The sequence below is a fragment of the Pan troglodytes genome, chromosome 7 (genome assembly GCF_028858775.2).
Source record: "Pan troglodytes isolate AG18354 chromosome 7, NHGRI_mPanTro3-v2.0_pri, whole genome shotgun sequence".
Taxonomy (NCBI): Eukaryota; Metazoa; Chordata; class Mammalia; order Primates; family Hominidae; genus Pan; species Pan troglodytes.
Window position 1 is genome coordinate 37,477,415 of NC_072405.2, and position 19,727 is coordinate 37,497,141.

At 41.2% G+C, this 19,727-nt stretch overlaps 1 protein-coding gene across 7 annotated transcripts in view; it reads right to left on the reverse strand.

Annotated features, from left to right (window-relative positions):
- Nucleotides 1-19,727, reverse strand: part of KIF13B (kinesin family member 13B) — a 193,805-nt gene that overhangs the window by 47,123 nt on the left and 126,955 nt on the right. For all 7 annotated transcript variants that reach the window (XR_010159235.1, XM_063816266.1, XM_016959285.4 and 4 more), the window contains 10 exons: nucleotides 18,066-18,236; nucleotides 16,256-16,413; nucleotides 14,481-14,613; nucleotides 11,064-11,210; nucleotides 10,424-10,453; nucleotides 7,983-8,082; nucleotides 7,325-7,451; nucleotides 6,550-6,605; nucleotides 4,466-4,590; nucleotides 2,419-2,595 (listed from right to left, as the gene is read on the reverse strand). Coding sequence is in view for 6 of the 7 variants with exons in the window: in XM_063816266.1 (XP_063672336.1) it covers nucleotides 2,419-2,595; nucleotides 4,466-4,590; nucleotides 6,550-6,605; nucleotides 7,325-7,451; nucleotides 7,983-8,082; nucleotides 10,424-10,453; nucleotides 11,064-11,210; nucleotides 14,481-14,613; nucleotides 16,256-16,413; nucleotides 18,066-18,236 (1,224 nt within the window). In the remaining variant the exon portion in view is untranslated. The remainder of the gene's footprint in view (nucleotides 1-2,418; nucleotides 2,596-4,465; nucleotides 4,591-6,549; nucleotides 6,606-7,324; nucleotides 7,452-7,982; nucleotides 8,083-10,423; nucleotides 10,454-11,063; nucleotides 11,211-14,480; nucleotides 14,614-16,255; nucleotides 16,414-18,065; nucleotides 18,237-19,727) is intronic.

Genomic DNA, 19,727 nt, shown 5'->3' on the forward strand with positions numbered 1-19,727 from the left:
ATGTCATTACTTCTCTCCCTTAACTTTAGCCTTGCAGTGCTGAGCCAAGGCTAATTACACAAGTCAAGGTATAGAGATCACTGTCCTTAGGGGTGGTGAAGGGAGATGTAGATGCCACTATTATCGTACCTTTTGGTTTTCCATTTGTATGGAATTAGTGAAGCTGACGTGTGTGTATTAGGGTCATGTGGAAGGTCCTATTCTTGTTATAAAGAAGAGAGCCTTCCACATGACCATTCTTAGGAATGAAATATCTGAAATTGAGAGAGAAAATGGCATGCCTTAAAAATACTTCCACATCATTTCAACCAGGAAAAAGAAAAATATGGCAACCTATTGTCCCTACAATAGAAACAAAAGCCAAGCGACATGCGGCGACTGTACAATGTACCTTTTCTGTCAAGGACCCTGTAGGGCCGGTGGTTGTGCCAGGTCAGTCCCAGGGCCTGGCAACCAGGATGTCTAATTCCGAAATGGAAAATCGCTCTTCAAAATGCTCCTCATGAGCAGTGTGTCTTTTTCAAACCCTCACAGACTCATGAGAAAAGGAAGACAGAGAGAGTGAATGGGAGCATACCATATACATCTATAGCTAACCCCGTGACCTGGATTTTATTGATGTTGGATTGCCAAGCAAAAGAGCTGCAATTTTAACGGCATTACCGCCAGTCTTCATTTCAAAGATTGATATCAGTGTGACATTTAGAACTAAAGATTAATTTTTGGGGTGGAGATTACATCTAGGAGTCTGTCAACCATGACTGTGCTCTTTTAAATGAAAAGATTTTCATCTGTACTGGTTTTAGTCAGTGTATTGAGAATGCCTCAAAAAAGGGAGATAAGACAGTTAAAAGGATCCCCAGACGCAATCTCCCAAATCTTTATATTTGCAAAACCAGTAACAAAAAGAATTTTTTTTTTTTTTTTTTTGAGACAGAGTTTCACTCTTGTTGCCCAGGCTGGAGTGCAATGGTGCAATCTTGGCTCACCGCAACCTCCGCCTCCCGGGTTTAAGCAATTCTCTTGCCTCAGCCTCCTGAGTAGCTGAGATTGCAGGCACCCACCACCACACCCAGCTAATTTTGTAGTTTTAGTAGAGACAGGGTTTCTCCATGTTGGTCAGGCTGGTCTCAAACTCCCGACCTCAGGTGAGCCACCTGCCTCGGCCTCCCAAAGTGTTGGGATTACAGGCATGAGCCACCACACCTGGCCTTAAATTCTTACCTAGAAGTTTTGTACTAAACCCCTTCATATGGCACATGGACCTTCATAATCCAGCCGCAACTATGTGAGAGCCATGCTCCTTGGCACGGGCAGGACCCCCAGTACATGGAGCTCCTCGCGGTCCCCGATCCTGCCCCGTCCTGCCCTGCCCTCCCTACTCTCTCTGCATGTGTATTTCCTCCTGTCCACGGAACTGCATCTCCTCCTGCTATGCCTGGCCAATGCCCCTCCTCTCTAAGTCCCAGTTCAAACGCTGCCCTCCTCTCTGAAGCGCCCCCACCACCCCGACTCCCTGGGGCTGAATTCTTCCTTCTCTTACCTGCATTCTCACCACAAGTGATGAGGACCTGCACCACGTGCTCAGCTCAGGCCGAGAGCAGTTGCCTGTTACGTATCTACCTACACAAATCAACTTGGCTCTTTAAGGACACAGACTTCTTTTTTGTTTGTTTTTTGAGATGCATCGCCCAGACTGGACACAAACTCCTAGGCTCAAGTAATCCTGCTGCCTCAGCCTCCTGAGTTACTGGGAGAGCAGGCGTGCGCCACTGCACTGGGCTCATTTCTTATTCACCTTTTTATCCCAAAGCCAAATATACAAATCAAAGACTGCAAGAGGTAAAAGGTCTGGAACGCACCCTGGCAGCATGGCGAGACCCCGTCTCCATAAGGAATACAAAAAATTAGCCGGATGTGGTGGCACACGTCTGTGGTCCCAGCTACCAGGGAGGCTGAGGTGGAAGGATCACCTGAGCCCAGGAGACGATGGCTGCAGTGAGCTATGATCGCATCACTGTACTCCAGCCTGAGCAACAGAGCAAGACTCTATCTTAAAAAAAAAAGTCTGGAAAGAGCAGAGTAAGAGGGAAACTCCTCATTTGACAGGGCCCAGATGAAAAGGCAACAACCAAACCACAGACCTTGCCCTTGACAGGGTTGTGTGGTACCCAAAAGAATAACCATGATTTGTGAATCTGCCCTAAGAAAGATTCAGTGTAAGAATACTGTCCAGGAGCAAGTGACACATCTGAGGCTTGAAGCAAGCATGGGTACAGGACAGCAGCAGTCACCTGGAAAAGAAAAGCTCAGTGCTTCCGGGAGCCTGTTTGGACAGAAGGTTAACAGCAAGCACTGCACGGCCCTACCCTCAGGTCGCAACTGTGGTTAGAGTCGTTTCTTCCACTGAAGACTAACCTGGCGGCCGTGAACATTGACACAGATTCTCTTGCGTAACACCAGTTGCATGTCAGCAGGGTGGCTGAGCTGGACCGTCACGCGCACGATCAGGAACAACCGCTCGTCCGCGGGCGTGCCCCTGCTGAGCTGAGGGCAGCCATGCACCGCGGAGTCCCAGGAGGCTTCTGCTTTCACCTGCAGAGAAGACAGAGAGGAAACAGGTTTCTCTCTTCTCCAGAAACATGAAAACTCTTTCAAGGAAACCACCTTGGCTCAGGCTGAAGGGCACATGCCAGTCACCAGCAAAGTTCTACTATGACAGCTGCCCTGAAAAGACAATGGAGTGTGACAGTGTGGCCACAATCACCTTAGCCTGAAAAGTATAGAGCATGATGATCCTGGCTGGCTTACTTTTAAAATTTGTATTAAAAAATGCTCAAATGTCAAGAAAAGTTGCAAAAATTCAGTCGAGTGATTTGTACCCCTTTCATCACGACGCACCAACTGCTACCATTTGGCCACTTTTGCTTCTCTTTCTCACAACTCACACACACACATTATTACTTTTGCTAAACCACTTTCAAGTAAGTTGAAAGTAATATCTAGGAAATTTAACAGGAATACACTATTATTTAATATAAAATCCATATTCAAATTTTTCAATTTCCCCATCCCGGAACCACACACTGCCTTTAGTTGTCACGTTTCTCTAGTCTACTCTAATCTGCAATGGCTCCTTGGCCCTTCCTTGTCACGCTTGACCCTGCTGAACTGGAAGGGTGCCGGCCCACTATTCTACAGAATGCATAGCCGCTGTGTGTGTCGGACTGACTCCTCAGTGTTAAGACTCAAGTTTCGCTTCTTAGGGACACTATTAAGTAATAATGCGTCCTCAAATATCACATATCAGCTTTCCTTCCTGAATATATTTCATAATTTTTCAAACATACTCAAAATTAGAAAATAAACTCCCGTGAGATACCCATCACTCAGATTCAACCATGAAAATCAAGATGTCACCACACTGCTTTCACCTATTCTTTTCCTTTTTAATAAATCCTGGCCAGGCGCGGTGGCTCATGTCTGTCATCCCAGCACTTTGGGAAGCCAAGGCAAGTAGATCACTTGAGGTCAGGAGTTTGAGACCAGCCTGACCAACATGGTGAAACCCCATCTCTACTAAAAATACAAAAATTAGCCAGGTGTGAAGGCATGTGCCTGTACTCACAGCTACTTGGGAGATTGAGGCAAGAGGATCACTTGAACCTAGGAGGCAGAGATTGCAGTGAGCTGAGATCGCACCATTGCACTCCAGCCTGGGCAACAGAGCAAGACTCCATCTCAATAAAAAAAAAATTAAAAAGTCCTTACAAAATGATTTCAAAGCAAATCCCAGCCAGGTGCAGTGGCTCACCCCCGTAATCCCAGCACTTTGGGAGGCCAAGGCAGGCGATCACTTCCGGTCAGGAGTTGAAGACCAGCTTGGCCAACATGGTGAAACCCCATCTCTACTAAAAAAAAAAAAAAAAAAAAAAAAAAAAAATTAGCCAGGCATGGTGGCGCACACTTATAATCCCAGCTGCTCGGGAGGCTGAGGCAGGAGAATCACTTGAACCCGGGAGGCAGAGGCTGCAGTGAGCCAAGATCCTGCCACTGTACTCCAGCCTGGGTGACAGAGCAAGACTCCATCTAAAAACAAAAACAAAACAAAAAAATCCCAAAGTAAATCCCAAACCTGGTGCCATTTTACCTCCACGCACTTCCGCAGCCCCTGCTTCCATCTCTCACTGGTTGAGGAACAGAGAGAGCCTCAAGCTCCCGACCGCTGCTGATCTGAACTGCTCACACAAGCTCAGTACAAGTTACCAGGAAAGGAAGGAAAAGGTGAATGGATGTAATATGATGTTCAAGCTCCATTCTTCTGGAAGTCATGATGAAAGGTTTTGCTTTATGTATTTTGAGAAATGTAAAGTACTGGCATGATTGCCTTATTGTTTCAAAAAGCTCGAGGAGAGGTTAAGGAAACCACTTTTCATCTGATCGCCCCAAGTTACGCTTTCCTTACCTCCCCATCATGCTGCTTCACAATCTGCAATTCAAAGAACTCCTCTTCTTCTTCCCCAGTCAAGGTCGCATCCCATCCACCAGCTTCTGGGTCATCAAGATTATCCTGAGAGCTGAAATCATCAGCTAAAAGCAAAGAAGTTCCATTAAATACTGAGATCATTTTCAAGGATAACCCCTACCAGCTAAATTTCAATGTGATTATTACAATTCTTCTGCTTCAAATTTCATTTGCTTTTTGCTCTGAAATCTTACATGACACTGAAGATGACCACTTAAAAGTTCACAGATCTTCAAGATAAGAAAGTGCCTCAAAAAATGATCTCATCCAATCTGCTACACTTATGCCTTATTTTATAGGGAAGGCAAATGAAACCAAGATACCTAAGAGGTTACCCAAGGTCATCTCATCAATGTCAGTGACCGGGTTATAACACAAATTCCATACCATTTAGTGCACTGAAGGGTCAGAAACGAGCAAGGGTGATTCCAGGCACCTGACAGCAACATTCACCAGAAGGTTCCACTGGCTGCATGGGCTGGAAATGGAAGGACTGCACCATGGTTCCCTGGTTCCTCAGGCCCGAGCCTGGCCCTCCCCACTCCCCTTCACCTGGAGCTCGTGGGCAGACATCCAAAGTTCCTTTTCTAGGAGGTGGGCATGGGGGGACCGAGAACATGTACCATGCTGACCAAAGTCCTGATGATCCCCTCAAATGCCCAGACTAACACGTCTTCCTTAAGCTTATTGTCTTTCACTTTCTTATGCATATCCCTGTCTGCACCCAAATACAAGCACCTCACCTACGTAGGAAGCCTAACAGAAGAACAGGCCAGAATCACCCTCAGGCGCCAAGTTCAGAACACCACAGCAGGATAAGGACTTGTGGCAAACATTTAAAAACAAACACCTTCCACCCCATCAAGCAAACAGACAGTGGCTGTATTATTCGGTATTATTCTCTAACTCTATGCATAGAAAAACCTTCCATTTAAATAAGCTAAGTGGCAGGAGATCCTAAATGCCTCAGAGATTGCATCTCGCTGTCAGCTAGGTGGAAGAAAACCACGGAGGACATCCACACTCATCTATTAAGGAGAGTTAATGTTAATACATAGTTCTGCAGATGTGTTAGGAATTTAACTGCTGACTTCTAACTTATTTTTAGATCCTTAATCTACTCTTCCATTTTCTATTTTCCCTCCTACAGGCAGAACTCCTAGCGGCAGAGTATATGTAAAACGTATCCAGGCCCAAAATATTTTACATGGTGGTGAGTGGGAAACAGAAAAATGACAGTTTTTTTTTTTAAACAGGTAATACAGGGATGAATGGCACAAGAACTCATAGAAAAAGTGAGATATTTATTAGATAATGCTAAGAAAACACCACAAGAAGGAAACATGCTTCATAAGTATCGCTAGTTATTTGTCCTTTCCAGAGAGAAGTCTTTCCCCAAGAATTAAAGAAGAAGCCGGGTGCAGTGGCTCAAGCCTGTAATCCCAGCACTTTGGAAGGCCGAAGGAGGTGGATCACGAGGTCAGGAGATCAAGACCATCCTGGCTAACATGGTGAAACCCCGTCTCTACTAAAAATACAAAAAATTAGCCGGGCGTGGTGGCACAAGCCTGTAGTCCCAGCTACTCAGGAAGCTGAGGCAGGAGAACCGCTTGAACCGGGGAGGTGGAGGTTGCAGTGAGCCGAGATCACACCACTGCACTCCAGCCTGGGTGACAGATCAAGACTCTGTCTCAAAAAATAAATAAATAAATAAATTAGAAAATATTTTTAGTGCAGAAAAACACTGCTACCATCCTAACACCGGGAGAGCAGAGCATCCACATGGCACCGTGAGCTGCAGGGATGAGAGGTGAGGAGTATGGTGAAGCACGCCTATTACTGTCATAAACATGAGACTGACACACAAATCAGTCCGTCTGCAACCAGGAGACATGGACACACGTCAAACTGGCTCTAGCCTTAGGGGGACAGAATTGCCTCACGATGCACTTGGTTGGAATCTACATGTTATGTAGGCACTAAATTTTCAGAGGTAAGCCTTCAGAAAACACCTCCTAACTTACCATTTAAGTCCAGGAATATAACAGGAATGTGTGTCTCCATCCCAGGTACTGGGGTCCTAAAACGGGAAGAACAAATGGCATCTGCCTCAGGTTACTTTCTCAGTGGCATGCACGTAGGAACACAGCCTTAATGGCATTCAGGGCTGTTACAGGGCAAAGCAGTAATAACCCTGGCCCTGATTTTACTCTAATCCAGAATCAGAGAGGCCACAAAGCCTCCACTGTAGCTGCTGCTTCATACCCTGACATTTGAACTTAGCCTTATAAGACACTACCTGTTTGTAGTGAAGTTCTCTTGTTTAAACCTACTTTCTTATAAAATGATATACTTAAGGGCTTCCTCTGGCTAAATTTACTATTTTTAATTTCTATAACGTAGCACAGAACATTTGCTGACAGTACAGTTTAAGCCAGCACCAAAACCAAAATCGCGTGGAGATGCAATTTTCTTATGACCGAACAGTCTTCTAAGGGAATGACCCAAGTAATTAACATATTAACTATTTTCTTAATGCTAAGTGCAGTGGTATTAAATATTGATTTAAGTTCTCAGAAATCTTAATGACTTTGGCCAATAACAACATTATTTAATAAAACAGTTTTAGGCCATAGTTATTCAACTCATGAAAATAATTTAACAGTTCCTTTAATTTAAACAACATTTCCCCCCATGCTATTGACTCTTCCATTAACCGTAGCACACGCAAAATTCAAGCTAAAAGCAAGTGGCTTGGTGAGCGTTCAGACCTCACAAGACGCACCACAGGGTTCATACCATTCTGCTGGGGCCCCTGGAATACCACTGCCAGCAGAGGGGACCATCACCGCGTTCCTCTCCTCAGTTAGGGTCAACCGCATCTCCAGAAGCTGCGCTTCACGGTCAGCATCATCCTCTGTTTTATCTAGAACATCGAGAATGAGGATTCAATGACAAAACTTCACTTGCTATTTATCTTTTTGTCCTGAGTAAAGACTGGATTTGCCTATATTTCAATTATTAGCTCACAAGTGCTCCCCAGTGATAAAAACTAACCCACAGCTAGAGAGGTCAGATGGGCTCCTGCAGAGAGGCCATCTTCAGTTCCTGGGAGGCCTACAGAGGGACCGCACAGGAGTGACTGGTCCAGAGTCAGAGGACTCGAGCCCTTTGGATAAGAAAAGTTACCACCTTCCTTTATGTTATCTTTGACAAACCATGTATGCTTTGTGCACTGTATTTGCTCTTTCTTTGTAGGGGGTGGGAGGAAGCCCTCCACCAAGATACGACAGCTGGATAAAGGATATGACATAAACAAAGAGTAACACTCATCTGCTCCTGCCATCCCCATTACTGATGTGTTCATCTGGTTCTTAACTGATGTGGCTACAAAGGGAGAATAATTAATTATGCATTGATTTGCAGGGGAGAAAAATATTCTATTTGTTTTTCCTACCACGTTTACTGACAAGCTTTTGCAATTGTTGATCCAAGTACTCCTGACGTTTTGTTAATGCATTTAGCCATTTTCTACGAAGTCTCTCTAAATCTCGATCCTGGAAGCAAGCAAGGAAAATCATATTCAATGTAATGTCAAGATAATCTATCTGAAACTGATGCTCTATCTTACCTTACTCTACTATGCCTTGGAAAGGTAAGGTAGTATACAATAATTTCTTTATTGCTACCACCAGTTGACTGCGCCCATCATTCAAAACAGCTATTTTCAGAATTTAAAGCATTATTTTCTAGAACAGAAAGGGCATTCTCAGGTATCCAGAACCAGTTTTATTTCTAATGGCTTGGGGGTAGAGCTTTAAGCACCTGCAACAAAAATCTTCTAAAAGGTCTCTTTGCTGGATAAAACCGATAAACAGGACTCAATAATCTTCCAATATGGCTGGGCGTGGTGGCTCACACTTGTAATCCCAGCACTTTGGGAGGCTGAGGCAGGTGAATCACTTGAGGACGGGAGTTTGAGGCCAGCCTGGCTAACACAGCGAAACCCTGTCTCTACTCAAAATATAAAAAATTGGCCAGGCGCAGTGGCTCACACCTGTAATGCCAGCACTTTGGGAGGTCAAGGCAGGCAGACAACCTGAGGTCAGGAGTTCGAGACCAGCCTCCCCAACATGGTGAAACCCCATCCCTACTAAAAATACAAAAATTAGCCAGGCGTGGTGGCGGGTACCTGTAATCCCAGCTACTTGGGAGCTGAGGCAGGAGAATCGCTTGAACCCGGGAGGCAGAGGTTGCAATGAGCCGAGACTGTGCCATGGCACTCCAGCCTGGGCAACAAGAACAAAACTCCATCCCCCCCCCAAAAAAAAAATTAGCTGGGCATGGTGGTGTTCACCTTTCATGCCAACTACTTGGGAGGCTGAGGCAAGAGAATTACTTAAACCTGAGAGGCAGAGGTTGCAATGAGCCAAGATCATTCCACTGCACTATGGTCTGGGTGGTAGAGCAACTCTGTCTCCAAAAAACAAAACAAACAAAAAACCACTTTCAATTTATGTATCTTAGAATAATCAGAAGAATCAACTTTTGTAACTTCTGCTTTCTATATGTCAACACAGGCTCTTGAAGACAACATGTAAATGCTTCTCTCACTTGTTTTTATGCATTTTGTGGGGCAACAGGTAGGGGAAAGAGGGGATAGGGGTTGTCATCAACAGAATAACAACCTACCAGTCAACACCTACATGAATATCAATCTTACCTCATTTCCTTTTCTAATAAGGTTACAAGACTGGGTAGGTCAGTGGAATGCTGCAGATATAGTGTGTCTGGACTTTACTAGGGCACTTAACCAAATAGCCTATGACATTGTTGTGGACAAGATGGAGAAACGTGCGATGCATCTACTTAAGTGAAATCACAGAGACTCAAATATCACATCCGAAGAACAGTGATTAATGTCCGCTTGAAAAAAGTCTCTATTGTTGTGCCATAGGACTCTGTATTTAACCCTATCTGATACAGTGTTTTTATCAGTGACTTATAGGAAAGCAGACATTTCTATCAAATTAGAATGATGCAAAACCAGGAAAGTGACTACACGGATGACATAATCAGGCTCCAAAGAGCCCTGACAGTCCTGAACGATGACTAACAGATGAAACTGCACAGACAGAAACAAAGTCTTGCAGGAGGTTAGGAAAATAAAACAAAGGAAAAAAAAAAAAAGATTCCAAATGCTGTATGAGTCCAGGAAGTAGGGAAGAAAGATCTAGCTTAAAAAATGCAAAATTCAGTCAGGCGCGGTGGCTCATGCCTGTAATCCCAACACTTTGGGAAGCCTAGGCGGGTGGATCACAAGGTCAGGAATTCGGGACCAGCCGGGCCAACATTGTGAAACCCTGTCTCTAGTAAAGATACAAAAAATTAGCTGGGCATGGTAGCGTGCACCTGTAATCCCAGCTACTTGGGAGGCTGGGGCAGGAGGGAAGTTGCAGTGAGCCGAGATGGCGCTATTGCACTCCAGCCTGGGCAACAGGGTGAGACTCTGTCACACACACACAAAAAAAATGCAAAACACCTAGTGTTGACTAAAGCTCAGAATGAGACAACTATAATAGGGGGAACGAGTGGGGACTCACTCAGGAGAGAAAATGTCCAGGGAAGAGGATCCAGAGAAACGGATCTTCAGGGAGCCTGGCTGGGGAGCTCCAGGTTTGGAAAAGGATCTCAGTCACGAATGATTTCCCACTCCTAACACACTTTACAGCCTATGAAACAACACTCAATGTTCCCTACTCTGTTTTATTTTAAAATAACAAAAAAATCAGTATGAATTGTTTAATCCTTAAATAACAGTATAGCCAGATCCAGGAATGTGTAATTATATACTTTAATCATGCTTATTTGAGATGAGATTAACAGGTGCTAAATTACCTGGTAGCTGTCCATGTCTTCCTCTTCCTCCTAAAAGAAAATATACATTACATAGAACTGAATTATTGATTTATCCAAGAATCAGGCTACGCTAAACAATCTGACTCTTTAGCCATAATTTATATTTTCCAATTGAATTAATATACTATTTCATCTCGCACCTACCCACACCCTCACTCTGAGTTTTACAGTTGTCAGGAAGTTGGAGCTGCTCACAGAAGAGTGAAGCACACTCATTTGACCTTTTCGGGAACCAGTGCAATGCTCTCCCTGCTGGGTTTATAGTCCCACTCGCCAGGGGAAATCAAACACCTGCTGGCAAATAGTCTTTACAAGCCAGTAGGGGGTTTCTCCAGAGGGGTGGGGTGATGTTGAGGAGTTAATCGCTAGCAGGCACTGTGGAATCTATGAAGGCTGAGACGTTTTAACCCTCAGCTTGCCACCTACACCAGGGCAGAACCAGTAATACAGTCCGATGCAGTGATTCCATGAAAATGCAAGGCACAAAAAAAGACAGCAAAGGTAAACAAAGAGATTCACGGAAAGAAATGTTCACAAAAAGTAGTTTCGTACAGGTTCCAAAAGGCACTCTGGTCTGATTTTGTCTTTCAAGAAGAACATAACAGGTATAGAAACTTACATGGAAGGTCTCATGTGTTCTGGGGGCTCTGAGCGGTCTAACTTTGACACATCCAATGCCAACAGACAGTATACATTCTTCCATCAGTGGTAAAGTCCCAGATTCCTGCACTGACTTCACTTCGACTTGAACTCTCCGGGACTGCCCCTGGGTCACAGACAATTTAGAGTCTTAAAATCAGTGTCTTGATTTCCAAAAATTTGATTTAGAGAGACCCCTACAGGCTGATGTTGAGAAAAATGTTTAATTCAGACACTGTCACTATACCTTATTGTTAAGCATTAAAATACAAATTTAAAAACTAATCGGGAAAAATCATTTCCCTTTTAAGTGAGCTAAAAAACAGAATAAATATATGTTTACATATCTTTCAATAAGAAGTAACATTAAAAAATTCTAAGAAAGGAAATGCAAACAGTTGGCCAATAAAAAAGTTCAACTTACTGATAATTAAATAAATACAAATTAAATTAAAGCATGATACACCTGTATTTTCACTTCCTAAATTGGCAATTATATTTTAAAAGAGGAATTTCCAATGCCCTACATTTATGAAACAATTTCATACACTGTAAGTGGGAATTTAAATTGGTGCAAGTTTTCTGCAAGGCAATTTGACTTAAAAATATAAGTTCCTTTAACCCAGCAATTCAACTTTCCAGAGAGCTAAGTAAATAATCATACATATACACAAAAAATCTTAAGCACCTTTAAGAACAAAAAATTAGACACAAATTGAATGAATATTTTATATGTTCAATAACTTTATTATTTGTTTTATACAAAACAATAACTTTAAACTGTGAAACATATAATGAAACACTATACAGTTGTTAAAGTATTACTGTAGAAAAACATATGACATGTTAAAGTACCAGTAAATATAAATATAAATATAAAATCAGTAAATATAAAAAATCAGTATCAGTAAATATATCAGTAAATATATTACGTAAATAATTTGTATATAATACATAAAATATAATTTACTGATATAGCAGTATATATCATTAATATAAATATAAATATATAATTATAAAAAATAATCAGTAAATATAAGTATGATTGTTTAGACTGTTTATTATGTGAGATTTGGTATATATTTACAATGAAGTAATATTTTAAAAGAGAATTCACAGTATTCCCAAATTACTGACTTCAAACTTGGTTTATAAATTTTAGAAATGTAAAATAGCATTTGAAAAATGGAATTTAAATGTTCAATTGCAAGTCAATTACTCTTGCCCTCTTCCATCAGATTTTAGTTCCCAAGAGCTCTGCATGATCAGGAAAATCAGCTCAGGCAACCACTGATCCTATCAAGCTCCATTTGAGTGGCTGGGATACAGATGTTTTCTGATTTAATATCACCAAGGACTAAGCCTCAGATATTTTGTGGGAAAAGTCCTAAAGAAAATATTTTAATAGCCTAAACAGTTTTGTCATTTCAATTAGCTACCTTTTATTTGCTTAGTTTGCCTAAGCACTTTCCGAAGTGATCTATTGTGAATCTGTGCCTAAGTGTGAAGGGTGAAGTGCGCACTTGAAGGGAAGATTCCTAAGGAGAGGGAAGAAAAGGAGAGAAAGGATCTGGCAATGGTTTACTGTTCCACAGAAAAACGTTTAAAAGTACACTTAAACTATTAGACAGAACTTCCTGTCACTACTGATATTTGACCATTTATTTCTACAAAAACAGCACTTTTCACATGGTTAAAGCTAATCAGTTGTCCTCTGCCACGTTCCCGTTCAAGAACAATACAAGCCAATTTTCAAACATATTAGACTCAAATGAGCCTAGCATTCAAGGCCCTCCGAAACCAGCCTCCAGAAGCTTCTGCAACCTGTTCTCTTCCTGTTTTCCAGCTGTTTCTCCACATGACTTTCTATCCAAATGGACCTAATTTATGGCCTCTGTGTCTTTATTCTTGCCATTAAGTTGGTGAAAAGTAATTGCGGTTTTTGCCATCATATAAGAAAAATCCTTTCAGAACTTGCATGATTTTTTCAATATGAAGGTAAAGAGGCGTATCCTTCAAAAAGCCCTTTCCTGATAAACCAACATTTCTTTGAACACTTTTAGTAAAGGGTGTCAGAAGTATGACAAATACTTAAATATCCAATTTACACTAAATCATAGAAAATTATCCAGTCTTGCCTTCCAGTAGATGAATTTCTAAGACTTCGAAGAAGATATATATTTTTTAACAGATGCCCAGAAAAAGATGTTCTTCACACCCTTAAGAATTCTATTTTATGTGTATAACACATGCTTTAATTTAAACTAATCTTTCACTTTGCTAAAATTTATTTGCTGGGGTCAGAGAACAAGTGTTTATCATCCTCCTCCTCTTAAAACATTCAGAAACTTAAACACGTAAGCAAATGTTCTCTTTCCTTTAATTTTCTCTATTTTGCTTTGAATGCTTTCTACGCTCGTTTTCTAGAGCGATTCTAGTATTTTACTGCTGTTTTAAAGTATGGAAACTCATAGAATATGGCAGTCTCCTAAACAATGCATTAAAGTATAGCAAAAAAAAAATTCCAAATCCTGTATACAAATTAAATTAAAAATTTCCCTCTCACTGTTAGTTGGCAGCACAGACTCTGCGGATGCATGTGGGGTTAAGTGGCCACTCCCATATTCTTCTCTGCTCTGTGGATTCTGGCATGTGTATCTACCCAGCTGTGTGTACTTAACACCTGGCATGTCAGGCCCTGTGCTTTAAACATGCATCTCTCTTAATCCTCACACTAATCTCATGAAGGTGGTGTTATCATCATGTCTACATAACAGGCGAAGGCAAGAGGTTATTGAACTTGCTCAGGGATAGACAGCCAGGACACTAGAGAGCCAGAATTGAGCCCAAGCATTTTACAATCTGAATGCTTATTATTTCTGGCATGTCACATAGCTTCTCCTTGTCTTCCTAAATGTTCTAAAGCTGTTTGATATGTTTTGGTTTATGTCCTACAAATCAATTCTTTCTAAAGCTGTTTGATATGTTTGGTTTATGTCCTACAAATCAATTCTAAGTTTTCCTTTAAAGTTTATCTTTTTCTTACCTAACACTAACAGAACTGGTTTTTAAAATATTATAAATATCAATATTTGGCTGACAGCAGTGGCTCACACCCATAATTCCAACACTTTGGAAGGCCAAGGTGGGAGGATTGCTTGAGCCTAGGAGTTCAAGACCAGCCTGGGCAACAAAGCGAGATCCCTGTGTCTCTACTTCATTAAAAGAAAAAAAAATTTAATAGCAATACTTGTGACATGAGATAGGAGAATTTTAATGTAAGAAATGGACTTGGCCAGTCTAGATTTCATTATTGCCAACATTTCTGCTAAAAAGAAGCCAATATTAAGCTTTCTGGCACCAAAGAATCTAATGTAAACATTCACAATCTTGTTACCTGCCGGAGCTGGAAGATTCCTCCTGTTGGGACGTCCTTTGCAGAAATCACTTCTACAGGGCAGTATTCACCATTCTCATTCTGTTCCAAGATTTGAACCCAGAATTCCAATTTCCTGGTCACTTCACTCCATCTAGGAAATAAGTGAAGTTCTTGGAAAATCATACATTTCTATTTCATTACAGGCAGCTTAGGGTCCTACACACATAAGAATTAACAATGAAAATGACCTCCAAACAGAGTAATTCAGAATGATCTGTAGTTCAGTGAATACCATGCATGTACATACTGGCAAGAATAATGGAAAGCAAAGTTAAACTCACAATATCAGAACTAGAAATGGCTCCTTTACTTTGTTCAAAAAGATGTAATGACAAATCTATTTCAAAGTCGTTACTCAAAAATTGGAAATTCTAATCAGATGTACAGAAGCAGCAAGTACACAGCCATAAAAAAATACAACCAAACAAAATCATATCCCTTGCAGCAACTTGGATACAGCTCGAGGCTATTATCCTAAGCAAATTAATGCAGAAATAGAAAAGCAAAAACCCCATATTCTCACTTATAAGTGGGAGCTAAACGCTGGGTATTCACAGACAAAAAGATAGCAACAACAGACACTGGAGACTCCCAGGAGTTGGGGAGCAGGCAAGTGAGCAAGGGTTGAAAAACTACCTACTGGGTACTATGCTTACTACCTGAGTGACAGGATCAATCACACCCCAAAGCTCAGCATCACACAATATACCCAGGTAAACAACCTGCACATGTACCCCCAAATCTAAAATAATTTGAAACTATTAAAAAAAAAAGGGAAAAAAAAGCTAATACAGGGGTTGTCTTTTCGTAGATAGACAAAGGTAGTGCCATATGCTTCAGTGATGTGCCAAGTATTTTTCTCAGGTCAGTAAGAGAATCAAGGAAAAAATCTCAAATGTCACTTTCTAATTTAGTATTTGCTAAACTATCCAAATGCAAAAAAGAAAAAGAAAATCTGTTTTCATCTATAATTAGACGAAAAGCACAAACATATGCAATTTCAGTCAATCCCTTTTAATGCTTCCTTTTAAGTCCACAAAGAAGCCTACCTCTTTCCAACACTGATGCCACTCAGAGCTATGAGCTAAAGACAACACTAGAATGAATCTTGATCCATACTCTCTACAGCTGATTAATTAAAAGTAATTCATAATGGTAAGTCACTATTCTCCAAAATTCATTTCACTGTTTCTTCTTAATCAGCTACAAATTGAACTTTCTTCCATCATTCTCTGCAGTCCACTTCCCTAAGGAAGTTTAATTGTGTGATTAATACCCTGGAGACACTGCCATCCCTTCAGGGAACACTGGTCATGCTCAGAAAATAGTAACCTCTATAAATGGCAGTACTAATCTCTAGCAATTTTTAAAAATTATAAATGGAATCTAGCCAGGCATGGTGGCTCACGCCTGTAATCTCAGCACTTTGGGAGGGTGAGGTGGGCAGATCACTTGAGGTCAGGAGTTCAAGACCAGCCTGGCCAATATGGTGAAACCTTGTCTTTACCAAAAATACAAAAATTAGCCAGGCGTGGTGTGCATGCCTATAATCCCAGCTATTCAGGAGGCTGAGGCAAGAGAATTGCTTACTCCCAGGAGGCAGAGGCTGCAGTGAGCCAAGATCGTGCCACTGCACTCCAGCCTGGGTGACAGAGTGAATGAGACTGTCTCAAAAAACAAAAAAAAAAAATTACATATATATAAATGGAATCAGATGAACATCTAATATTCACCTGTCCCGAAGGCTACGTGTCTTTGCTTGGATGATTCCCAAATCCCACAGGGCGGGGTTTTTCCGGGGATCGTTTATTTTATGTCCATATACTTCAATTGCCAATGCTCCTTCGGAAAGATGCTCGATAAAGTCTTCGGTGATGTTAACAGAAAACTCCTGAAACACAATAGCTAATTACAGAAGAGCAAACTCTCTCTGGTAATCTTATGATTGTTTATACCAGACATCACATACTTAATTATATCAGGGAAAAAAATAGAAAATGGAATGTTTTAGTTATACAGAACTATCATCTAAAACCCATAATGAATGCTCAGATGGCAAAAGGTTCTTGACTTTAAACATAAGTATAAATCGGAATTTTTTAAAACTTTTCAGATTGAAAGTCTAGTATGCAAGACCACCATTGCATTCTATTTTGTTAGCAATATTTTGGGAGCTATTTTTAAGAGCATAATTGTATAAAGTGTTATAACACTGATCTATAATGTGTTGATATAAAAGTTATATGCAATAAGGTAGTGTGTTGCAAAAACATTTTTTCCCACTTTTTAGAAAGTTAACTATCTCTATTAGGAGAATAAGGAAATAAAATCATTAGCACCAAAAAAAGATCTAATTTGTGAAAATTCTGCCAGCCTGTCCATCTTTATAAGATAGCATATTGCAATTAGGATTTAGCTCTAAAACAGTTTATTAAAGAAATCACAGAATCTCCTATCTCTGTTGTTGTCTCCCCCTCTCTATCTATCTTTAATGTAGTGAAGTATTTTGGCTTTAAACGGATTAGAAAGAGGCCTCTCTCTTGAAAGAGATGAAATGGATCAAGTGTGGTGCAGGAGCAAGAAAGACTTGGGGACCCAATAGTCCACATTCTGCTGCTCTTGAAAGAGATGAAATGGATCAAGTGTGGTGCAGGAGCAAGAAAGACTTGGGGACCCAATAGTCCACATTCTGCTGCTCACCAGCCATGGACAAACCAGTGAAGAACTACTTTGGGCAAAATGACCTCTCTGATTTGTTTGTGTTTTCAGCTGGGAAAAAACAAACAACAACAACAAAAAAACGCACTGTTGGCTGGGTGTGGTGGCTCATGCCTGTAATCCCAGCACTTTGGGAGGCTGAGGTGGGCTGATCATTTGAGGTCAGGAGTTTGAAACCAGCTTGGCCAACACGGTGAAACCTTGTCTCTACTAAAAATACAAAAAAATTAGCTGCGCATGGTGGCAAGCACCTGTAATCCCAGCTACTTGGGAGGCTGAGGCAGGAGAATCGCTTGAACCCAGGAGGCAGGGGTTGCAGTGAGCCAAGATCGTGCCACTGCACTCCAGCCTGGGTGACTGAGCGAGACTCTGTCTCAAAACAAAACAAACAAACACAAAAAAATGCACTATCAACAAAGATAACTACGGTGGAGGATCCAAATGAAGGAATAACAAAGAGCTTTACAGAGCATTCGGTGCTCAATAAAGTTAGTTCTTCTCTGTTACCTGTGTTCACTTTCTCTAAAACACAAGTTTCTTAACTGTTTTAGATAATTTCTTCAGTAACCTAATATAGGACATAGATTTTCTTTGGAGAAGAATATGCATATATACATACATATGTGTTTTGTTTCTCATGCAAAAGTTACCTTTGGGTTGTGGAGGAGTATAGATGCATTGACACTTTTTACTCAATCCCCACACTCTACAGAAACTGCTCCAAGACATATAACGGCACATTTAGTCAAAGAAACAAGGTTCATTTTCTGTTTTGTTTTCACATGAGTAATCTAAATGCTGACCTACTCTGGAAAACAAACTCACATTGCAATGATCAAAGACAACCATGCAGTGCGGCTCCTTGCTGACGGAAGAGGAGGAGGTGTCCACTTCAGGAGCGACAATCACCGGCTCCTGTTGATCCCAGAAGCTGTATTTGCAGAACACAAAGTGGGACAGATGCTGAGGCAACCCAGTAGCTTGCAGGATTTTAACCTGAAGGAAAAAGAAGGCTCTGTGTTTTGAAATCTGAGGGTTCCAACAAGCATTCAGAGTTGCAGGTTCCAGCCCCGGCTCTGTCACTAACTTAGGTGCTTATGATATTTATGTTGGCCAAATCCCATTCACCCTGAGACTGGACTTCTGCATCTGGGAAATAGTGGTAGCAATGATTATATTTAGTGAGAGGCTGGACACAGGGTTACAAGGACCTTGACTACAGAGGTGGATGTTGTAAAGTCTAAGAACATTTAAATGTTAGTTTCTCAGAATATAAGAATCATCATCTCGTTAATTCAGATGAAGAAAGATCTCAAACATCAGCACTCTTCAATGATATGAACTTGGCTAACCATGGATATGCCATAGAACAGAACAAGATTGTCAGGCATAGCGAATGAAGAACAAAATCGGTGTATGGGCCAAGAAACAACAAATATCAAGGAAAGAGCAAAACATGGATTTGATATTTTAAAGTATAAAGAGGAACAAGGTTCTCAACTGAAAATGTTACACAATACTATACAACATTGTTTGGGAAAACTTAAAAGCACCAGAAATGTATAATTTAAAGATGTGGGGAGAGAAAGAAGGGAAGTGAAGATGGTGAATGTTGACCATTTTCTGCAGCATTTATGGAAAGCCTTCTCTATGCAGATTTGGGGGAAGGTGTATCAAAGGAAGCGTGCTCCGGACCAGGAGGGCAGGGTGCGGTTGTAACAAAGTGCAACTGGAGATACATGTCTAATCAGACCCAAAGGCCCCAGAAGAAATGCCTATAACAGTTTCTAAGCAGCCAAATATTCTTAATATTTCTTTTGGTGGGCAGCATTAGATTGATTTTTTTTTGAGCCAGGGTCTTGCTGTGTTGCCCAGGCTGGAGTGAGTGGCACAATCATGGCTAACTGCAGCCTCAATTTTAAGAGTTCAAGCGATCCTCCAGCCTCAGCCTCCCAAGGAGCTAGGACTACAGGTGTGTGTCACCATGCCCAGCTAATTTTTTTTTATTTTTAGTAGAGATGAGGTCTCACCATGTTTCCCAGACTGGTTTTGAATTCCTGAGCTCAAGTGATCCTCCTGCCTCAGTCTCCCAAAATACTGGGATTATAGACATGAGCCACGATGCCTGGCGTGGTTTGATTTTTAATTTGGAGTTTTTGTGATAAACTGCAATATTCTACAACTTCTCCAACTACGAAGAAAATGAAATCCTGAAGTCAGTTAAGCTAAATTCTGACTTTATAACTGATTAAACCAATTTTCACATGACTGAGCATTAATCATAAATCATATTTTTCACCTGGTCACGTTCTGCATGTTGTATGATTTAATCTACCTCCAGTAAATACAGTTAATGAAAATAAATCTGAATATATGACATAAGAGTTCATGTAGTTCAGAAGCCACAAACATAACCTTAACATTTCAGGCTATAATCCCAGCACTTTGGGAGGCCGAGGATCACTTGAGGTCAGGAGTTTGAGACCA